General features: G+C 51.6%; 1 protein-coding gene across 1 annotated transcript; it reads right to left on the bottom strand.

Moving 5' to 3' along the window:
• Nucleotides 1-10533: 10533 nt before the first annotated feature.
• PAX1 (paired box 1) lies at nt 10534-15952 on the bottom strand (the record flags this gene model as incomplete). Its single annotated transcript, XM_014895022.2, has 4 exons — nt 10534-10941; nt 13214-13448; nt 13984-14129; nt 15316-15952. Coding segments are annotated over 4 exons (1110 nt in total), but the record flags the coding sequence as incomplete, so codon positions are not given.
• Between the last annotated feature and the right edge of the window lie 4142 nt (nt 15953-20094).

Consider the following 20094-nt stretch of genomic DNA (forward strand, 5'->3'; position numbering starts at 1 on the left):
AATCTTTAATATTGGATAATATTCCGTCCTAAAAGCTGTTACAAGGTCCTTAAACAACTCTTTACGGCCCTTCCAGGATTTATGTCCCGAGGAATCCCCGGGATGCAGATGTTTGATGTTATTCCAGATGTGTAAACCGATATTAATTGTACACATTTCCCCCTGGAAAAACAGGGATTTTTCTTTTTTTTTTTTTTTTTTCCCTTTTTCCCTTGGCTCTGGAAGCAGACATCTCATAATTCCTACAGCAGGGAAAAACGGCGCACGGAGTGAAAAAAAAAAAAAAAAACGGGATGAAAAATGTTTGTGCAGCTCGGCCTTTCCTTGGAAATGAAAATAAATGTCCCTAAATGCCATAAATTTCAATTCCTGCCAAGGCCAGAGCCCATCTCAGGATTGAATCCCGAGGAAAAATAGGAAACATTTGTTGGATCCGTCTGCTGAAAGCAGCGAGGAAATGATGTCATGGTTGGGAAAAATGAAGTTTTGGAAAAATCCAATTAACACTCCCGGCTTTGCTGGGGAAAATTGGGATGGCTGGGAATGGGGGGGGGGGGGGTGCTCCTTCCTAACAGGGTTTTCCAGAGGATATCGCTAAATCCAGGGGTTTTTTTGGGAGGAAAACACCCATCATCATCATCCTCATCCTCATCCTCAGTCCCACCTGCTGTGGCCGGAGCTGCCACAACATTGGGATCCAAGTTGAAATCCCAAATCACCCGGGAATTGCATCCCAGCATGCTGAGCGGGCAGGATTTTCCAGCCAGCATCCCAAAGGAGGCAGCTGAGTCCAGGTTACCTTTCCCTTCCCATGGGATTTGCCAAACATTCCGGCATCTGGAACAAGGGACGTTGCCTTTGATTATTTCCTGATGAGATTTATTCCATTTGTTATCCTTAAGGCTCTCCTTGTTTTCCCTTCTCTCCCTCTGTCCTTCTCTTTCATCCCAGAATTTCTGCCCATTTGTCAAGCACGGGGGAAGGATCAGGGAGAGGGGGAAAAAAAGATTGGAATATTTGTTTTGTTTTGTTTGTTTTTTTTTTTTTTTGCCTGCCCAGAAATCCCCAATCCCAAGCTGATCCTGGGAATTCTGGAGGGATCCCACCTGGAATCCTGCTGGGATTCTGGAGCAGAATTACACCGAGGCCTCGGATATTTTTTCATTTGCCAATGAAAGCAATTCCATTAAAAAAAAAAAAAAATAAAAACGGGATTGCAGAAGAAAAGAGAAACTCTTCACACTTCAGGGTCAAACTCAGCTATTGATTCCAGCTCGGGAAAAGCACGGATTTTCCCTTTCTTTTTTGAGGGAGTGTCAAAACATTTCACTGCAGACTCGGTAAAACATTTGACATTTCCCAAGCAAAACCTTTTGTTCCCAAAAGCGTTTGTTTATTCCCGATTTGACCCAAATTAAGGAACAAAAGAGTTCAATAACTCGGGAAAACCAAACGAAGCCCTCGGGATGGTTCGGCGTGACACAGTTGGGGTTGGAGATTTTCCCAAAAAAAAAAAGTTGGGATTCAAAATGCGCCGGGATTTTTTGGCCAGAAAAAAAAAAACAAAAACACGATGGGCTCAGTTTTTCCAAAGCTTTTATGGTGGGGGGGGGGGAGATCCCGCTGTTCCTTCGTCGGGATGGGAATGGGGAAGGGGGAGAGGAGCCCTCTTGGATGGTGGGACAAAACATGGAAATGGAGAGGAAAGAAACTTCAGGCAGGGTTTGCTGGGATATTCAGGAAAAATCTTTCCCTGGGAAGGTGAGGAGGGATGGAATGGAATTCCCAGATCATGTGTGGCTGCCCCATCCCCGGGAATGCCCGAGGCCAGGTTGGACAAGGCTTGGAACAATTTGGGATATTGGGAGGTGTCCCTGGCAGGGTGGAATGGGATTCCCATTCCCTGAACTGGGAATTCCCTGCACACCCCGGTTGGAGGTGATGCCATTCCCGGGAAGTGACACACCCCGGCCAAACTGCAATTCCCAAATTCCCTTGGCTGGGAAAATGTCCTGGAGGAAATGATCTTTCCCTAAAAGTGCAGCTCTGCACCCATGTCGCTACTCCGGGATTCTGGGATTATCCTGCTCTGGGATTCAGGAATTATCCTATTCCAGGATGCAGGAATTATCCCAGAGCTTCGAGATTTAGGAATTATCCTGCTCCGAGATTCAGGAATTATTCTGATCTGGGATTCTGGGTTTATCCCACTCCGGGATTCAGGAATTATCCCACTCCAGGATTCAGGAATTATCCTGCTCTGAGATTCAGGATTTATCCCAGAGCTCCAGGATTTAGGAATTATGCTGCTCCGGGATTCAGGAATTATTCTGATCTGAGATTCAGGAATTATTCTCATCTGGAATTCTGGGATTATCCCACTCCAGGATTCAGGAATTATCCCAGAGCTCCAGGATTTAGGAATTATGCTGCTCTGGGATTCAGGAATTATTCTGATCTGGAATTCTGGGTTTATCCCACTCCAGGATTCAGGAATTATCCCGCTCTGGATGAGTGTGGGAATGTAATGCTGGCAGATACCAATCCCTTCTCCTTGTTGTTGGCATTTCTGAGAGGATTTCAAGGAATTCTCTGGAGATTTGGCTCCTTCCGGGTGCTTTCCTTAACTCCAGTGCTCCTTGGACACCTTGGAATCTGGGAGTGCACGGCCCATCCCAATTTTCCTCCGAGGAAATGCTTTAGGAAGCATTTCTCGGTTTTCCCTCCAAATTGGGAAGAGCTGGACCAGGTGAGTCAATACCAATAATGCTTAAATCAATTTATACCAAAAATTATGGAAAAAATATTAAATTACATCAGATTAATTAATATTTAAATATAGTCTGGTTTTATTCCAGTTGAATATATATCCCTATTAAAAAATAAATTCATAATCATTAATATCCCTGAAATAAACATAATAAATCAAAATTTAATATCCCTATTAAAAGAAATATAAACTGAGATGTTACCACTTAAAACGACTGGAATTCCATTGCTTTTTCCCAGGATTTATGAATGAGTGGCTTCCAAAAGCCCCTGGGCATGTTGGTGCAAATTTCCTGCATAATTCCAGGGATTAGCTGGAATTCCTTCAGAATCCTGGCATGGATCGTCACCATCCTCAATATTCTCTGATTTCCCAGCTCTGGAGGGAAGAAAATCCCTGCAGGGTTGGATCTGGGATTTGTGGGAATATTCTGATGCTTTGGATCCCTCATTTCCCAGCTGGCACAGAATTCCAGGGCTCGGGATTTATCCCTAGGGAAGGCTGAGGACCTTGGAGCTGCTTTCCATCAGATTTTCCAGTGGATGGAGCTCGGGAATCCATCCCCCCTGGATCATCCAGCATATCCAGTTTATTACCCAGGATCCAAGGAAATTTAGGAGGCTGGCTTAATTTGGGAAAATTCATCCCACTTAAGCATTTTTCCATGTCCTGCCCAAGCTGGTTTCTGATTTATCAATGACCTCTTTCCCATCTATCCCAGTTTTCACTCCATAAATCACATTCCTGGCTGCAATTCCATTAAAAAAAAAAACAAAAAACCAAAACCCTCATCTCTTTCTTGGAGACTCCATATTTTCTGTGGAATATTGAACCATCACTTCCAATAGCCATGAGTCCAAAGGTTTGGGGGATATTCCAGAGGTTGTAGGGACCTTCGGAGCATGAAATGAATTAAGGATTAATCTTCCCTACGAATAATCCTCGTTCCATCCGTAACTGCCTGGATTTTTTTTTTTTATCCTTGCTCAGTATTCCATATTTTTTGGGGGAGGCAAGCACTGCATGGAGAGGGAGCAGCCATTCCATCCCATCCCATCCCATCCCATCCCATTCCAGCCCTTTCCATGCAGCACGGGAGGTTTGTGGGAATCTCTCCCTCCCCGAGCCTGATCTGGGGACAAAACAAACCTGAAAAAACAAAAATCCTTTTCCCATTCCCGAGGGATCCCAGCCATTCTCTCTGGCTGGATGGGATCATTCCGACAAGGAAAAAAAAAAAAAGAACATTTTGGGAGGTTTGTGGTTAATTGTGTCCCATCCCGAGCCACTCCTGAACACTTCCAAAGGGAAAAAAAAATCCTGGCTTCCCAGAGGAAACTTCCATGGATTTAATGAGCTCCTGGGCTCTCCCCATGCCTGGTTATTTATAGGGTGGCTCCATGAAGGATTGGCTAGTGGATATGGAGAAATGGCTCTGGAGGAGAGTGGGAATGGGAAACTGGGCTCTTTCCATCCCAAAAAAAAACGGGGTGAGGGGGGAAAAAAAAAAGGAGAAAGTTGCTGGTTTGTGGTGTCACTCCTGTGGCATCGGGAAAGATTTCTTGGCAAAAATTCCCCAAAAAGCAGGAGAGCTGTGATGGGAATGATCCAGGGCTGAATCCCACCAGAGACCTGAGGGATCCACAGGGATCAATGCAAGAACCAACGGGATAATGAAGGGAGGGATCCGTGGATTCTCCTGGAACACAATGCAGGGTGAAAACGCTTTTGCTGGGAGGTTTGCACACGGCAAGAAAAGCGGGATCACAGTTCAGGCTGAGGATATTGTGGAAAACTCATCCTCCAAAACCATTTTCAAGCAATTCCAAGAGGAATCAGAGGCAGCGTCCGAGGGGGCTCTGCCAGGCCCCAGCTGAGGCTTTGAAATGGAAACAACTCAGAAATTCCTAAAATATTCCCCCCCCCCCGCCAAAAAAAAAAAAAAAAAAAAGCATATTCGCTTTTCCCCCAGCTCTGGTCTTGATTTTCCAGGCTGGAGGAGGAATGTTGTTGAATTTTATGGGAAGTGATAGTGGGACTCTCTGGAAGTGGCCATAAAAGATAACAGATTTTGTTTTAAAGGCAGATAAAAGTTACGGGGCCGTGTTCCTTGGAGCAGGAATTTCCTTGGATACCAATAAAAACGTTGGTTATGAAGCATTTCCTGAGGAATGGCTCTAACCCCGAATGATCCTGGTTATTTGCTGAGGAAAATGGGTTTTATCCCGAACAATAAACCTGTGGAGATTTATTAACCTGGGAAGCACATTCCAGGCTCCAATCCTCTCCAAGCCCTCGGAATTAATACCGTGGATAGAGTGAAAAATCCCTCTCCTGCTCCAGAGCCGTTCCCTGCAGAATGTCTCCCATAAAAGACTTCCCCGAGCAGCCCTTGGGCTGCATTTTCCCAGTCTTTGCCTGGGTCCTTCATTCCTAAAGCTCGGGCTCTGTTTTAATGGGAATATTTCCTCTGGATCACATGACTCTGGTGCAGGAAGAACAGGGAAAACATTTGGAATAGGAATATTTGTAACAACCCATTGGCGCTGGCAAAGGTGATCCCAACCCTCTTTGCCTCCTCCAGGGCTTGAGTCCCTGGAAATTCCATGGAAAAAATCAGTGGGAGAGGGTGAAGGGTTAAAGCATCTCCTTTCTCCACAGCAATGAAAGCTCAGGGAATCTCCCAAAATATTCCAGCCTCAGCTGGACCGGGGTGCTTGGAATGGAAGTGGGACAAAGCACAGGGAACCCCCCAAAATATTCCAGCTTCACCTTCCCTGGGATGCTTGGAATGGGTTAACAGAGGAATTGGGATTTTGGATAAATCAGCGCATTCTGCCCCACAGAAAACCTCTGGATGTGGAAGGGGAGCAGGGGCAGGCTCGAGCCTGGGTTTTGTAAAGCTTGGCCCAAGTGCACAGCCCGGCCTTACGGCAGAGCAGGTAATGAGTGTTCATAATCCGTTTGTGAAGCTCAGGCGACTCCAGAGCGCCGGGCACTCCAGGAAAAAAAAAAAGGATTTTTATTTTTTTTTCCTTCGGGATGCATGCGAATGCCAGCGGAACATCTGCACCCAATCTAGGCTCTGCTCAGCCCCCAAATATTGTTGTGGTTATGGGCAATTCCCTTAAAAGCCGATCCCTTTCCAGCCCCGCGTTATTCGGGATGAAATGCTCGCTGTTCCTTTAACTCTTTTTAGGGTTGGGATTTTTTTTGTTGGGTTTTTTTTATTATTACTATTTTTTTGGAGTTAAAATTCCACATTCGGGGTCCTCCTACCCCACAGCTGCTTCCCTGCTCCCTGCAACAGCGGAGTTGTGTTTGGGAATCTTTGTGCTTACTCAACCTTTCCAAGCCCAAAATCAACCCTTGGGGTGTGGTGTTTGGGGAACAATCGGATTCCTGACAGCTTTTCCAGAATCTTGGAGTTTTGATATTTAATTTGGAGGGAATTTAATCCTGGAGAGAGATGGGGTTTGCCAGCTCTGGCAGCTCTTTCTGGCATGGATTTTTTCCTGGCTGGATGGAGCCGGGTGCCCACGTCTCATCCAAGGTGGAATGAAGGGAAGGGAACGCTCACGGGGCAGGGAAGTTGCTGGAGGTGCAAAACTCCTTGGGATGAAGCCAGCAGGTGAAAATGCAGGGAATTCCAACCATCCTTCCCTGGGCTCCCTCGGTGGTTTCTCACTTCCCCTTTCAGCCTTGCTGGAGTTCTCCAGAGCATCCCAGAAGGATGGAATTCACCCAGGACCCAAACTGGGAATCCCTCACTTCCCAACCCCACTGACGCAGGACCCTTTGCTGCCGATTTTGGAATCGTTTTGTGGCTTTGGAATTCACCAGCTGCCTCCAAAAGCAGCCGGGTTCCTGCCAGAGGGAATTTTATTCTCCCTTCCCAGCAGTTTTCCAGCACTTTGTTGGATTTGATTTTTTTTTTTTTGTCTCCCTTTCCCAAACCTCTGGTTTCCCAGCGGCCTCATCCATAACCTGACCTCGGCTCCTGTCACATTTGCGTCACCTGGATGCTGACAACCATTCCCGACCTAAAAATACAGCTCTGGCAATCCGAGGAAGCCAAAAGTCAAATTCCCGGCCGGCTCTGGTGTGTTCCTGCAGCACAAGTTTGGGCAGCCAGGATTCTCCAAAGCTGCCTGGTTTATTCCCCCTCGATCCCACGGGAACCCCAAGGAATCCACGTGGATCCATCTCCACGAGCCTCCCGTCTCCTCCCGGGCTCAGGAAAAATCTTTGGCAAAACGCGCTCCTCGCTATCACGCGGGGCGTGGAGACTTTGGGACTTCGGCCCTTTCACCTCCCGGGGATTTTTCATGGATTCGTGAGGCTGGGATGAGCTCTGGGATGCTCCTTCCTGGCAAAGGGAGGTGTTCCCTGCTGGAAGGGGCACGGGAATAGAGGTGGGGCTGGGTAGAGGGATTGGAAGCTCCTGAGAAAGGAGCAGGAACTGTTTTAGGGCCCCTTCCCGAGGTTTAGGAATCCAAGCGTGCCCATGGATCCAGCCCAGCTCCTCTTCCTCGCTCCTTCCCGCCAGCTCCAGCCAGCCCCGAAATGAAAAACGTAAATATGGAATATTGAAACCAGACCTGCTCCGGAGAGGAACTTTGACATCGCCACAAATCCGAAGGAGAAAGGGAAAAACTCTGGCACGGCGATCCCGCATGACATCATTCTGTGGGATCACCGTGCCAGAACGGGGCTATCTCCGGGAGTGAAAGCGTCGCCGCTCCTTGCCAGCTCCATCTCACTTTGGGATCCAAGGGATTTTGGTATTCCTGCTGCAGGAGAAAGGGTGGCAGGGAGGAGGGAGTTTTGCCCCGTGGGAATGATTAAATTCCTAGCGGTAGCAACGAGGAAGAAAAGGTTTGTCAGCCCTGTCGTGGATCTTCCTTCCCAATTCCTCCAAAATCCACTGGAAGCTCCTGCGAGGAGCCCCGAACCCACAGAGCCGTTTGGTGGTGGAGTGAAATTACAATTAGGGCTCAGGGAATTCTTTTCCTGCCATTTATCATCCCCAGTTTTCTACAAATAATGGAGAGTTCTGTCAAAACTCCTGCAGCCATTCGGGGAATGGCTGATCCCACACATCCCAGAGCGATCCTTGACGCTTTCCCTGGGAACCTTCCCGTTCCAAAGCTCTCCCAGCAGCTCCAGGGAAGAAAAGCCCCTTCTCCAGCCTCTCGCTGGGAAATGAGGTGGGATTTTCCCTGGTCACGGGCTGGGAGCCGCAGAAAACTTCTGGGGAAGGTTTCCAGAGGTAAAAACCTGCTGGATTCCCCGAAAATGAAAAACCCCCTATTAAGAGGGAAGGTTATGAAGTGCCTGAGGGAGCTGGGAATCAAATTCCCCTTTCCAAGCACAACTTCAGGAGTTGTGGGCAGGTTTATAACCCTGCAAATGAGGGGGGGGGGGGGGAGGATTTGCAGCTTCTCGGGAGAGCTGGGCACGGATTTTTCCAAGTTCCTGCACAAGGAGGAGGATTTGGCTGCGAGGAACCCGAAGGATTTGCACCAATGTGACTTCGGGAATTTTAGGCGGGCTCTTTTCCAGCCTGGCCGTGTGAGGCCCCAGTCTTTGGTAGCTTGGGATGATGAGCCTGGATCTTTCCTGGGCCATCCCTGATCTCCAAGGGGATCCCCTCCAGCCTTTTCCAACTCCTCCTGCCACAACCCGGAGCGAGGAGCCCCGGAATCCCGGGAAAGCGGATCCTGTGCTGGTGCCAAACATCTGCAAGCTCCTCTCCCCCAGCCCCTTCCTACAGCACAGGGACGGGTTTAAATCCTTAGGATTCCAAACACGCCAGGAAGGAAATCAATCTGGGCTCCACCAGCAGGTCTCCAGTAACATTCCCCATCCTGCTCTCCAAAGGGTGCTAAAGATATATGGAGCAGGTAGAGCTGATGGAAACAGTTCCAGCCTCGGTTTGTTGTTTTTTTTTTTTCCATTCCGTGCGAGTTGCCGTGTTCCGAGGGATGGGATCGATTTTGACAGGACCGTGGCTGCACAAGTGTCAGAGCTGATTGTTTCCACCCCCTCGCTTTGTTCCCGTCAATTCCAAAAGTCCTGCCCCCATCAAGTCCAATTTTCCCTGGATTCTGTCAGGCAGAGCAGCACCTCACCTCAGCCTGCCTGAAAACCCCATTTTATTTGATTTATTTTGGGGATTTTTTTTTGGGGGGGTGAGGGGGTGTCTCTGCTCCCAGCATTTTTCCATGAGCTGAGGTGCGTGGGGCAGGCACTGAATTCCCCCAGGGATTTTCTCCTTGCTCCCATGGGAATGCAGGTCCCCAGCAAAGCTCCTCCTTTATCCCTCCTCCCTGGGGACCCCAAGCCACGATGTCCTGGAACCCCCTAACAGGTGCCAGCCATTTTAGGGCCTCTGCATCGGGGTTTTCTGTGCCTCTGCCTGCCCCAGGAATTCCGCTGGGCACAGGGAAATATTTTGGAGATGTTTAAGGAGAAAACCCCTTCTCCACTGGAAACCGTGAAAATTACTTTGAATCACAAAATCATTTTGAAAAGGGTTTTGGATCACACCCAGGGAGTTCCCAGGAATGGCCGCCTTTTCCCTGTGGTTGTTGGGGAATGCTCAGCCATTATTCCAGGATTTTGGCAGATCCGTGGAACACTTGGAAGGGAATAACTCGGGTGCTTGTGCACCATCCTGGCAGGACATGAATGGAAAGGATCTGATTCCAGCCTTGCTCATCCCAGAGCCCCAATCCCATATCCACAGGGATATCCCTGCTCATCCCATAGCCCAAATCCTATATCCACAGGGATATCCCTGCCTGGGATACGGGCACGAGGAGCCCACACAGCAAACTCCACACTTTCAGGGTTTTTTGCTGTCCCCCAGCATTCCCAAAGCTGCTCTTCCACGCTCTGGAATGCGGATTTTCATGGATAAACCCGGCAGGGGACGGGCCAGGGCCCCTCCTCCTCTGGTTCAGGTGACTCCTCCATCCTCACATCCCTGAAATCCACTCGGCCTCGGGAGGGCTGCAGATCCTGCCCTGGGACCGCGCTCTCACCTCCTTGGATTTCCCAACTTTCCCTGCCGAGCTCTGCGTTGGGAATCAAAGCCCGGCTTTAGCAGAGCTAAATTTTGAGGCAGAACCGAGTTTTGCCACTCCGAGGTTGGAGAGAAAATCATTTCCCGGGTTGGGCTGTGTTTGGCATCTCCCTCCCTCCTTCCCTCCTTCCCTCCCTCCCTCCCACCGAGGCGCCCTCTCCGCAGAAATCCCGGCGTGTTTTCTCCTGCCAGGACCTTCCCTCCCTGCCCCGCTGCAGGACCTGCCCCTTCCCACACAATGAAGGGACCCGCGCCAGCCGCTGGAGGAGCCAGGGAATGCGAAAAGCCAGCCGGGCAGGGGAGGGGGACACGGGGACACGGGGACACGGGGACACCGGGACAGCCCCCCGGGGCAGGCGGGAGCGGCCACGGAGCCCCGGGATGCGGGGGGAGCTCGGGGGGAGATTCCGAGGGATCCCGGAGCGCCCCGGAGAAGGGAGGGAGGGAAGGAGGGAGGGAAGGAGGGAGGGATGTCACCGCAGTGTGCCCACGGTTGTCACTTTTTATTAAGGTTCCTTATTATAAAAATGTGCCATAAAACGTCCTGGCACTTCTGGTGCGTTTCCATGCCGGGGCAGAGGCGCTGGGAAGGGGCTGGAGAAAGAGACTCCAGCACGGATCTCCTGATGGAAAGCGGGAATTATTTACTCCCCTGGACTGGGACAGAGCCGGGAATGCTCCTGGAGGGAATCACGGCACCCAAGAGTCCTCGGGAATGTGGGGAAGGAGAAGGAAAAACTGAAAGTAAGGGGAGGGAGGAGGGGAGGAAATAAAATAAAATAGAATAAAAATAAAGAAGGGAGGCTGAGTCTCTTCCGTCATCCCTTTCCGATCCAGTGGAGGCCAAATGTCCCTCCGGGAATGTCCTGCCGGGGATTTGGCGGGGCACAAGTCGCAGGCTGTCCCCTGTCCCCACTCCAGGCTTCAGCCCCGGGTTGAGGGCGATAATTCCGGGATCCCAAAAGTCCCTGGGCAGCGGCTGGGCGGCTCTAGGACGAGGAGCTCGGGCTGGAGATGCCGTGGATGGAGCTCAGGGGTTCCGGAGCTTTCCCCACGGGGCTGGGGGGTTTTCTGTCCACCCCTGCTGGAAGGGTGAGAGAGGGGGGGGAAAAAAAAGCACAGAGCAGGCAGGGGATGGAGCGACTCCGGGCACGGGGACACCCCAAAAACCGCCCCAGGAGCGGATGTGTCACCGCTGGTGACACTGCCAGGGTCAGGCGAGGTGGCCCCGAGCAGTCCCAGCCGCGCAAGGAACACATCCCTAAAAATTCCCCCAAATTCCCTTAAAAATCCCGAAAAATTCCGAAAAAAAGCCTAAAATTTCTCCCAAAATCCCCCCCCCCCCAAAATCCCTAAAAATTCTCCCCAAAATGCCTAAAATTTTCCCAAAATTCCCCGAAAAAATCCCAAAAAATTCACAAAAAATTCCTAAATTCCCCCCAAATTCCCGAAACTGGGAGGGGAAGGGGACAGGACCCTGCAGAGTTGATGAAATTCCTGCTGAGCTCCATCCCACCCCAGCTCAGCCCTGGGGAATTCCTCCTCCAGACACCGGGATAAGCAGGGAGGGTTTTCCAGGAAAAAAACATTTCCCTCGTCCCAGGTAAAAGGCAGAACCAGAAAAGCGATCGGAAAGAAAAAATGGGGAAATTTAAAAATAAACTTTAAAGAGAAAAATAAAAAGAAATTTTGAAACCACACGCGAAGAAACACCACCCGTAAATCAAAAACCTGCAAAGGTTTAGAAAAAGTCTGGGGACAAAACGGCTTAAAAATTGGGAAATCCGAAAATTCAGGCTCCAAATAATTTGAAATACCTCGAAAATAGGTTAAATATGCAAAGGTGGCTTGGGCCGTTTTATATCCTTATTTTTCTCTTTCCTTCTCATTTTTAAAATTCCTATTCCTCCCTTTTCTCCCTCTTTCTTTCTTTTTTTTTTCCCCTTTAGATCTTTAAATAATCGCTTTAAATTATTTCTTTTCACCCTCAGTCGCTCCTCCCCGGCACAGCTGAGGTTACAACTCGCAGCAGGTTAGAAATGGTAAAATGATTTAAAAACAAACAAAAAAACCCCCACACAAATAAAGAAATAAATAAAAACCACAACAGAAAAACAACCAAACAAAAAATTCAAGCCCCAGAAAAAGCAACATTTAAAAAAAGACGAATAAACAGAGAATTAATTGCAAATTAATTAAAATATTAGAAAGTCAAATAACGCGGGAAAAAATGACAAAAATAGCCAAGAGGAATTTATAACCAGGGCGGAAAAATCGGGATTTTTCAAACGAGGCAATGGAGCTGGACTAATGAAGCGAAATAATTAACGGGAGATAAAAGCAACGCCCCCTTTGACAGCCTCGAATTGCTCCCGTGGGATTCCCGGCGGGAAATAATTAATTAATATTCCCGGGAAGCAATTCAATAAAACAACAGCTCATTATGATAACCGTGAACTAGAAACAAATCGTTAAGTCATCGCTGTCACTTAATAATTAATAGGTAATTACAAGGAATTAATGATTCCCTGTCAAGGCTTTTTTTTTTTTTTTTTTCCCCTGGAAAGGAATCGGTGTAGGGGGATGCGGGGAAAGGATCCTGCTGCATTCCCAGATTTGTATTCCCAAATTCCCAGGGATGAGCATTCCCAAATTCCCAGGGATGAATATTCCCAAATTCCTGGGGATGAGCATTCCCAAATTCCCAGGGATGAATATTCCCAAATTCCCGGGGATGAATATTCCCAAATTCCCGGGGATGAGCATTCCCAGGGATGAGGATTCCCAAATTCCCAGGGATGAATATTCCCAAATTCCCGGGGATGAGCATTCCCAAATTCCCAGGGCTGAGCATTCCCAAATTCCCGGGGATGAATATTCCCAAATTCCCGGGGATGAGCATTCCCAGGGATGAGGATTCCCAAATTCCCAGGGATGAATATTCCCAAATTCCCGGGGATTAATATTCCCAAATTCCCAGGGATGAGCATTCCCAAATTCCCAGGGATGAATATTCCCAAATTCCCGGGGATGAATATTCCCAAATTCCCGGATGAGCATTCCCAGGGATGAATATTCCCAAATTCCATGGGATGAATATTCCCAAATTCCCAGGGATGAGCATTCCCAAATTCCCGGGGATGACCATTCCCAAATTCCCGGGATCAGCGCATTCCCAGGAATCCTCCCCGTTCCCCGGCTGTTTCCCAGGCGAGCGAGGAGGGAAATTCCAGTGGCGAGAGAGGATCCCGGGAATTTTTCGGGATGGGGAATGGGATGGATCATCCCGAGTCCTCCCGGTGCTGGTGTCGCCCCCCTCCTGTCCCCTCCTGTCCCCTCCTGTCCCCGCTCACCTTCCCTGCCGGGCTGCTTGAAGGCCATGGCCAGGTCGCCGCCGGGGACGGTCACGCCGTGGCCGTGGTGGCCCAGGGGGGTGCCGTGGTGGCCCAGGGGGGTGCCCTGGGGTTGCCAGGGGGGGCCGGGGGCGATGTAGGCGCCGGGGGAGCCGCCGTAGACGCCGGGCTGGCTGGAGGGGGGGTAAGCGCAGGCCGGCAGGAAGGTGCCCATGGAGGAGAGCCCCGCGCCGGGCTGGCGACAGCGACAGCGACAGCGACAGAAGGGGACGGGGACACGGACGGGGGCTCAGAACAGCCCGCCCGGCGCGGGGCGTCCCGCTCGGGGCCGGACGGGGCTCCCTGGCCTCTCTTCTGGTCCCTCCCTGCTGTCCCCGACTTGTCCTCCCCTGCCTCATTCCAGCCCCGCTCCGGCCACCCTCCCCTGTCCCCTCGTGTCCCCTCAAAACTCACCTGTGGGTATTTGATGCCGCCATCCATGGTATTTCTGTCCCCTCCTGTCCCCAAAACTCACCTGTCGGTATTTGATGTCGCCATCCCTGTCCCCTCGTGTCCCCTCCCCTCACCTGCGGGTACTTGATGTCGCCATCCACGGTGTTTCTGTCCCCTCCTGTCCCCTCCTGTCCCCAAAACTCACCTGTCGGTATTTGATGTCGCCGTCCATGGCAGCCTTGTCCAGCCTTGTCCCCTCGTGTCCCCTCTTGTCCCCTCACCTGTGGGTGTTTGATGTCGCCATCCCTGTCCCCTCGTGTCCCCTCGTGTCCCCTCACCTGCGGGTATTTGATGTCGCCGTCCATGGCAGCCTTGTCCAGCCCGTTCACCGCCTGGCCCGGCCCGGGGAAGCCGCTCCTGTTCACGCCGGGCCACTCCTCCATTTTTGGGGGGTACGCGGCCCCCTCGGTGCCAGCCAGAGCCCCTGGGGAGCAAAGCGTCAGCTTTTGGGGGTGAAACAGGCGGAATTCCCGCTTTTCCAAACCCCAGGATTGGGGGGGGGGGGGGGGGCGCAGGAATCCGCGTGCCGAAATTTGGGATCGCACCGCGGGGAGAGGCTGCGGCGTCCCCCGTCCACCCCCCCCCAAAAAAAAAAACCCTCCGGCCGCCTCCCCCCCTCCCTCTCCCAATTCCCAATCCCCGATAATTTAGGGGCTCCAATTTCTCTCCCGACGAAGGGGATTTGGAGAAGTGACATCGGAATTTTAAGGATAAATGATTGCGCGGGGGAAAACGCATGCGGTTGATTTACTCGGGCTTTTGGGAGGATAAAAGGACCCGAACCCCCCTGCACGGCCCGTTTGTCCCCCCTGGAGCCGGCGGGGCTCGGCCTTGGAGCTGCGGGTGCTCCCGGAGCCCCAAAATTCCCAAATTCCTCGGGAGAATCCAGGAGGCCGGATCCGAGCTGCTTTCCCCCCTGATTTTTCCTCTTCTCTTATTTTTCCCTTTCCCCCCCACTACCCTTTTCATTTTTTTTTTTTTTTTTTTTTAAATCCCCCTTTGCGGAGCGAAATTCAGGGCTCCGAATTTGCGGTCGGCAATCTATCATCCCTAGGAAAATATTTTCCACATTTTTCATAAAAAGTTCAAGATGTGGCTGAGCCGAGGCCGCATCTGGCCCCGCAGCCCCGACGGGCTGGTGGAGCGGGGGGAGGCCCTTGGGAGAAAAAAAAACAAAAAGGGGGCAAAAAAGGGGGGGGGAGAAAAGGGGAAAATATAAGAAACAAGCAAACAAAAAAAATTTGGAACAAACAGCCCAGAACGACAGAAACAGCAACAAAAACTCGAAATAAGCTAAGAAGCTGAAACTAATAAAAAAAGAAGGAAAGACGCAAAAAGGCACGAAACGGGCGAAGAGGCACGAAGCGAATAAAAAGCCGAAACAAGCGAAAAAAAAAATCCCCGAACGAGCCAGAAGGCACGAAACAAAAACAAAAACAAAAAAAAAATAAATAAGTAAGAAAGCGACAAAACAAAACCGAGCGCACCAAAATAACAAAAAGGCAGCGCAAAGAGCCAAGAAAAAAAAAAATTAAAAAAAACAAAGGGGGTTTGAGAGGCAAAAGAATAGAAGGGGAGGGGATGGGGAGAAGCGGATCGGCGCTACCCACCCGCCTGCTCCACGAAGGTGCGGATGCCCAGGATGTTGGTGACCGAGTGCGCCGAGGGCCAGGAGCGTGGCAGCGCCACCGGGGGTGCCCCGAGGTGTCCCCCGGGGTGCGGGGCGGCCTTGGCGGGCGGCGGCGCGGCGGGCCCGGGGTACGGGTATTGATAAATGTGCGCGCAGGGCAGCGCGGCGGGCGGAGGACCCGCGGAGCTCAGCGGGCCGATCTTGTTGCGCAGGATGCGGCTGATGGAGCTGACCGAGGGCACGTTGTACTTGTCGCACACGCCGTCGGCCAGCAGGCGGTCGCGGATCTCCCAGGCGAAGATGCCGGGGTCGCCCTGCTTGTAGTCGCGGATGTGCTTGACCACGGCGGGCGTGGTGACCCGCGGCTTGCTGCCGCCGATGGCCCCCGGTAGGATGGAGCCCGTCTCGTGGTAGCGGGCCAGGATCTTGCTGACGCAGCCGTGCGACACGCGGAGCTGGCGGCTGATGTCGCAGGGCCGGATGCCGAGCTGCGCCAGCTCCACGATGCGCAGGCGGATGGCGTTGGGCAGCGGGCGCCCGTTCACGAACACGCCGCCCAGCTGGTTCACCTCGCCGTAGGTGTGCTCTGCGGGGGCGGCACGGCACGGCTCGGCACGGCACGGCACGGCAGAGGTGACAACGGAGCGGCTGGAGCGCCCCGGGAATGGGGATGGAGCTGCGGAGGGAAAGGGGGAGAGGGAAAAGAGCGGGGGAAGAAAAGGAAAGGGGAGGGAGGGAGGGGGGGAAGGGAGAAGAATAGGCAAGAGAAAGAAGAAGGGGGGGAAAAAAGAAAAGGAAAAAAGGGGGGAAAGAAGAGGAGAAAAGCAAAGGAAGCGAAGAAAAGGGAAAGGGTAAAAAAGAAGAAAAAAATGGAAGAAAAGAAGAAGGGGAAAAAAAGAAAAGGAAAAGAGGGGGGAAAGAAGAGGAGAAAAGCAGAAGAAGCGAAGAAAAGGGAAAGGGGAAAGAAGAGGGGAAAAGAGAAAAAAGGGAGTAAGAAAGAGAAGAAAAGCAAAGGAAGCGAGGAAAAGGGAAAGGGTAAAAAGGAAGAAAAAAATGGAAGAAAAGAAGAAGGGGGAAAAAAGAAAAGGAAAAAAGGGAAGGAAGGCAAAGGAAGCGAAGAAAAGGGAAAGGGTAAAAAGGAAGAAAAAATTGGAAGAAAAAAAGAAGGGGGGAAAAGAAAAGGAAAAAAGGGAGTAAAGAAGAGGAGAAAAGCAGAGGAAGGGAAGAAAAGGGAAAGGGTAAAGAAGAGGGGGGAAAAGGAAAAAAGGGAGTAAAGAAGAGGAGAAAAGCAGAGGAAAGGGAGAAAAGGGAAAGGGTAAAAAGGAAGGGAAAAGGGAAGAAAAAAAGGAAGAGGAGAAAAGAGGAAAAAGGGAGAAAACGAGAAGAAAAGCAAATGAAGGGAAGAAAAGCAAATGAAGGGAAGAAAAGGAAAGGGGGGGAAGAAAGAGGAAAGGGAAGAAAAAAAGGGGGGGAAAGGGCAAGGAGAAAAGGAAGGGGAAAAAGGGAGAAAAAAAGAGAAGTAAAGGAAAGGAATAGAGGAAAATGAAAGGCGGAAAAAAGGGAAGTAAAAAAAAGAATGGGGAAAAAGGAAGGGAAAAAGGAGAAAATGAAGGGGAGAATAAAAGGAAGCGGGAAAAGGGGAGCAGAAAAGAGAAGGAAAGGAGAGGAAGGGAAGGACAAGGGGAAAAAGGAAGGGAAAATGGGAAGAAACAAAAATAAGGGGGTAAAAGGAAAAGGAAAAAAGGAAGGGGGAGTAAAGAAAAAGAAAAAGCAAAACGAGAATGAGAGGGGAAGAGAGAAAGAGAGAGAAAAAAATACAGACAGAAACAAAGCGAGATAAAACTGACAGCCAAAAAAGAAGAGGGAGGTAAGACAGGGAAAGAACGAGAGGAAAAGAAAAGTCAGAAACGACGAGGGAAAAAATGAAAAAAAGGAGAGTGGGACAAAAAGAGAGACGGCAGAAGAAGGAGAACGGGAGAGAAGGAGCCGCAAGGAGAGAGCGGAGCGAAAGCGAAGCGAGGCGCGGGGAGCAGCCCGGAGCCCTCCCGGCACCCCCGGCCGCCTCCTGCCCCTTCCCGGTGCCCCGCTCGGGCAGCAGCCCGGCCCGGAGCCATCCCGGCATCCGGGGCCATCCCGGGTCTATCCCAGAGCCATCCCGGGACCATCCCGGAGCCATCCCGGGATCCGGAGCCATCCCGGAGCCATCCCGGAGCCATCCCGGGGCCATTCCGGGACCATCCCGGAGCCTGCCCGGAGCCATCCCGGGATCCGGGGCCATCCCGGGTCTATCCCAAAGCCATCCCGGAGCCATCCCGGAGCCATCCCGGGGCCATCCCGGGTCCGGTCGCACTCACCCATGGCCCGGCGCGGGGAGGGGGCAGCTCCGCGGCCGCCGCATAGAGAGCGGGGGGCGGCGGGGCCGGGGGCTGCTGGCGGCGCCGGGAGCGAGCCCCGCTCCAGGGGAGCCCCCGCCGCTCCTCGGCATCAATTTGACGTGGGAATCGCGTCAATCGCGGCCGTCACGGCGCCGCCAACGCCGCCCATTGGCTCCCGCCCGCTCCTCCATGGCCGCGGCCGGCGGGGCCGCGGGAGCCGCCCCCCTCCGCCCGCCCCCTCGGGGCCGCTCCGCCGCCGCCGGGGACCCCCCCCCCGTGCACCCCCGGGGGCTGCGGGAGGGCACGGCGGGGACGGCCGAGGGGGTGCCATCGCCTCCTCCCTGCGGGGGTTCCCACGCGGGACAGCGACACGCACCTGCCCCGCCTCCGGCCCCGACGGGACGGGAGCGCTTTTGGGGGTACGGCCCCTCGGGCGCGCTGTTTCGGCCCCAAAAAACTCCCACCGGCTGGGATTCCCCGGGAATTGTGTCCCCCCCTCACGGAGAGCTCGGTGGGAAAAGCGTGAGTGTTTCCCTGGATGCGTGGGGGGCTCGGGGAAAAGCCGCTCTTTTTTTTGGGAGGGGGGGTTTAAAGAGGAGGGGAGGGGACAGCGCCCGACACCCCCGTGTCCCTCAGCGCGGGGGGAAGCCTGGCACCCAATCCAGCAATCCGGGAGAAGCCCTGGGAAAAGGGATTGGATCGATTAAACGGGAGCCGGGCCGAGCGCAGAGCCGGGGGTCCCCCCGGTGCCCCCCGCTCGCAGCCCCGCTGAGGCCGAGCCGGGCAGGTGCCACCCTGCGGATCCCTGGGGGTTTTTTTTGGGAGTTCTGGGGGTCCCCTACTGCCGGCCGAGCAGCCTTTTCCTCCCCCGCTCCCTGGGGATGAGATTTTTCCAAGGAAAAGATCCCGGTAAGTAAAAAAATCGTCCACCTGCTCCCCGCGTCCCCCGATCCCTGCCGGGCTCCCGGGGGCATCACCGGGATCCGAGCCCTGCGGGAATGTGAGCATGGATTGAGCGGGCATGGAAAGGGAGCTGAGGGAAAGGAATCACGCAGAGGAAAGAGAGGTAAAAGAAGGAGGAAAATCCAAATTAAAAGGAAACGAAGAGAGGGAAAAAGAAAAAACAAGAAGGTAAGAGAGGTAGGTGGGTGATGAAGGAAAGGTAAGCGGGGGAGATGGAAAGAAAAGGAAGGGAAAATAAAAGCGGCAAGAAAATAAAAATTAGGATAAAGAAAAAGAACTAAAGAACAAGAAGGGAAAACGGGAAATTGTTGAAAGGAAAGGGAAAAGAAAGAGAGGGAAAGAAGGAAAAGGAGAGGCGCGGCTGCTCAGGTGAGATGTGGCAGGAAAATCCCAATTAATTTGCTCCCTGTCCAGGAGCGGCTCCGGACCCGCAGACCTGCCCCGGCCGCGATGGTTTCCATCTGCTCCGGCTCCTCTTTCCCCTCCCCAGCCCTTCTTTCCCCGCCTGAACACCATCCTGAGCGAAAAAAAAAATTAAAAAACCCGAATTTGCCCTTTGGTTTTGCCAAAGCTGCTGGAATTTTGTGGGTAGTTTTGTGCCGGGCTGAGCCTCGGGTGACAGAAGCGCGATTTTACATTAATTTTGCTGAATAAAAATCCAGCGGAGCAGGGAGCTCTGGAAGCTTTTTTTTTTAAAAAAATATTTTAAAATAGAAATATCTAGAATACTGGATGGAAATATCAAGGATGTTGGATAGGAATGTCAAAGAGGATCCTCTGCTTCAGCAGCTGGAGATTGGAATCGTTAAAGGTAAGGGCTCCTGGGTGTTTCACCAGTATTTATTCCCGATTATTTCCTACAAAAGAATCTAATTAATATTATACTGTATTAGGTAATGCTGTTAAATTATTATATAGTAAGAATAATATATTCTGCGGTTGTGTTGTTGTCTAATGCTGCCATCCTATGCTATAGTATTTTATTATTATTATTATTATTATTATTATTAATTAGGCATTCAGGAATGCTGCGGCTCTCACAGGAGTTTATGGAGCTCCTTTTCCATCGGGGTCAAACCAAACAGGGAAATCCTGTGGGATCAGACGCTCTGAAACCCCCCCAGGAAATGCTGGGTGCCTCAGCCTGTGCTTGGTGTGTCGGAGACATCACAAAATTCATTCCAACAGGATTTTTTTTTTTTTTCTCTCCCGCCTTTTGCCCAAATACAGGGAATTGGAGGATCCCCCCTCCCCCAAAAAAATTCTTCCTGGCTGCTGAAGAAGAGTGTTTGGGTGTTCAGCAAAATAAAATCCTTCTCCAGAGCATCCCTCTGAGCATCTCTGCCAGGTCCGTCAAGGCCACAGACTAATTAATAATTTTTGACAAAAAGCAATTTTCCTCCCTGCCAGAGGCTCCTCAA

The sequence above is a fragment of the Sturnus vulgaris genome, chromosome 3 (genome assembly GCF_052056855.1).
Source record: "Sturnus vulgaris isolate bStuVul1 chromosome 3, bStuVul1.hap1, whole genome shotgun sequence".
NCBI classification, from domain to species: Eukaryota; Metazoa; Chordata; class Aves; order Passeriformes; family Sturnidae; genus Sturnus; species Sturnus vulgaris.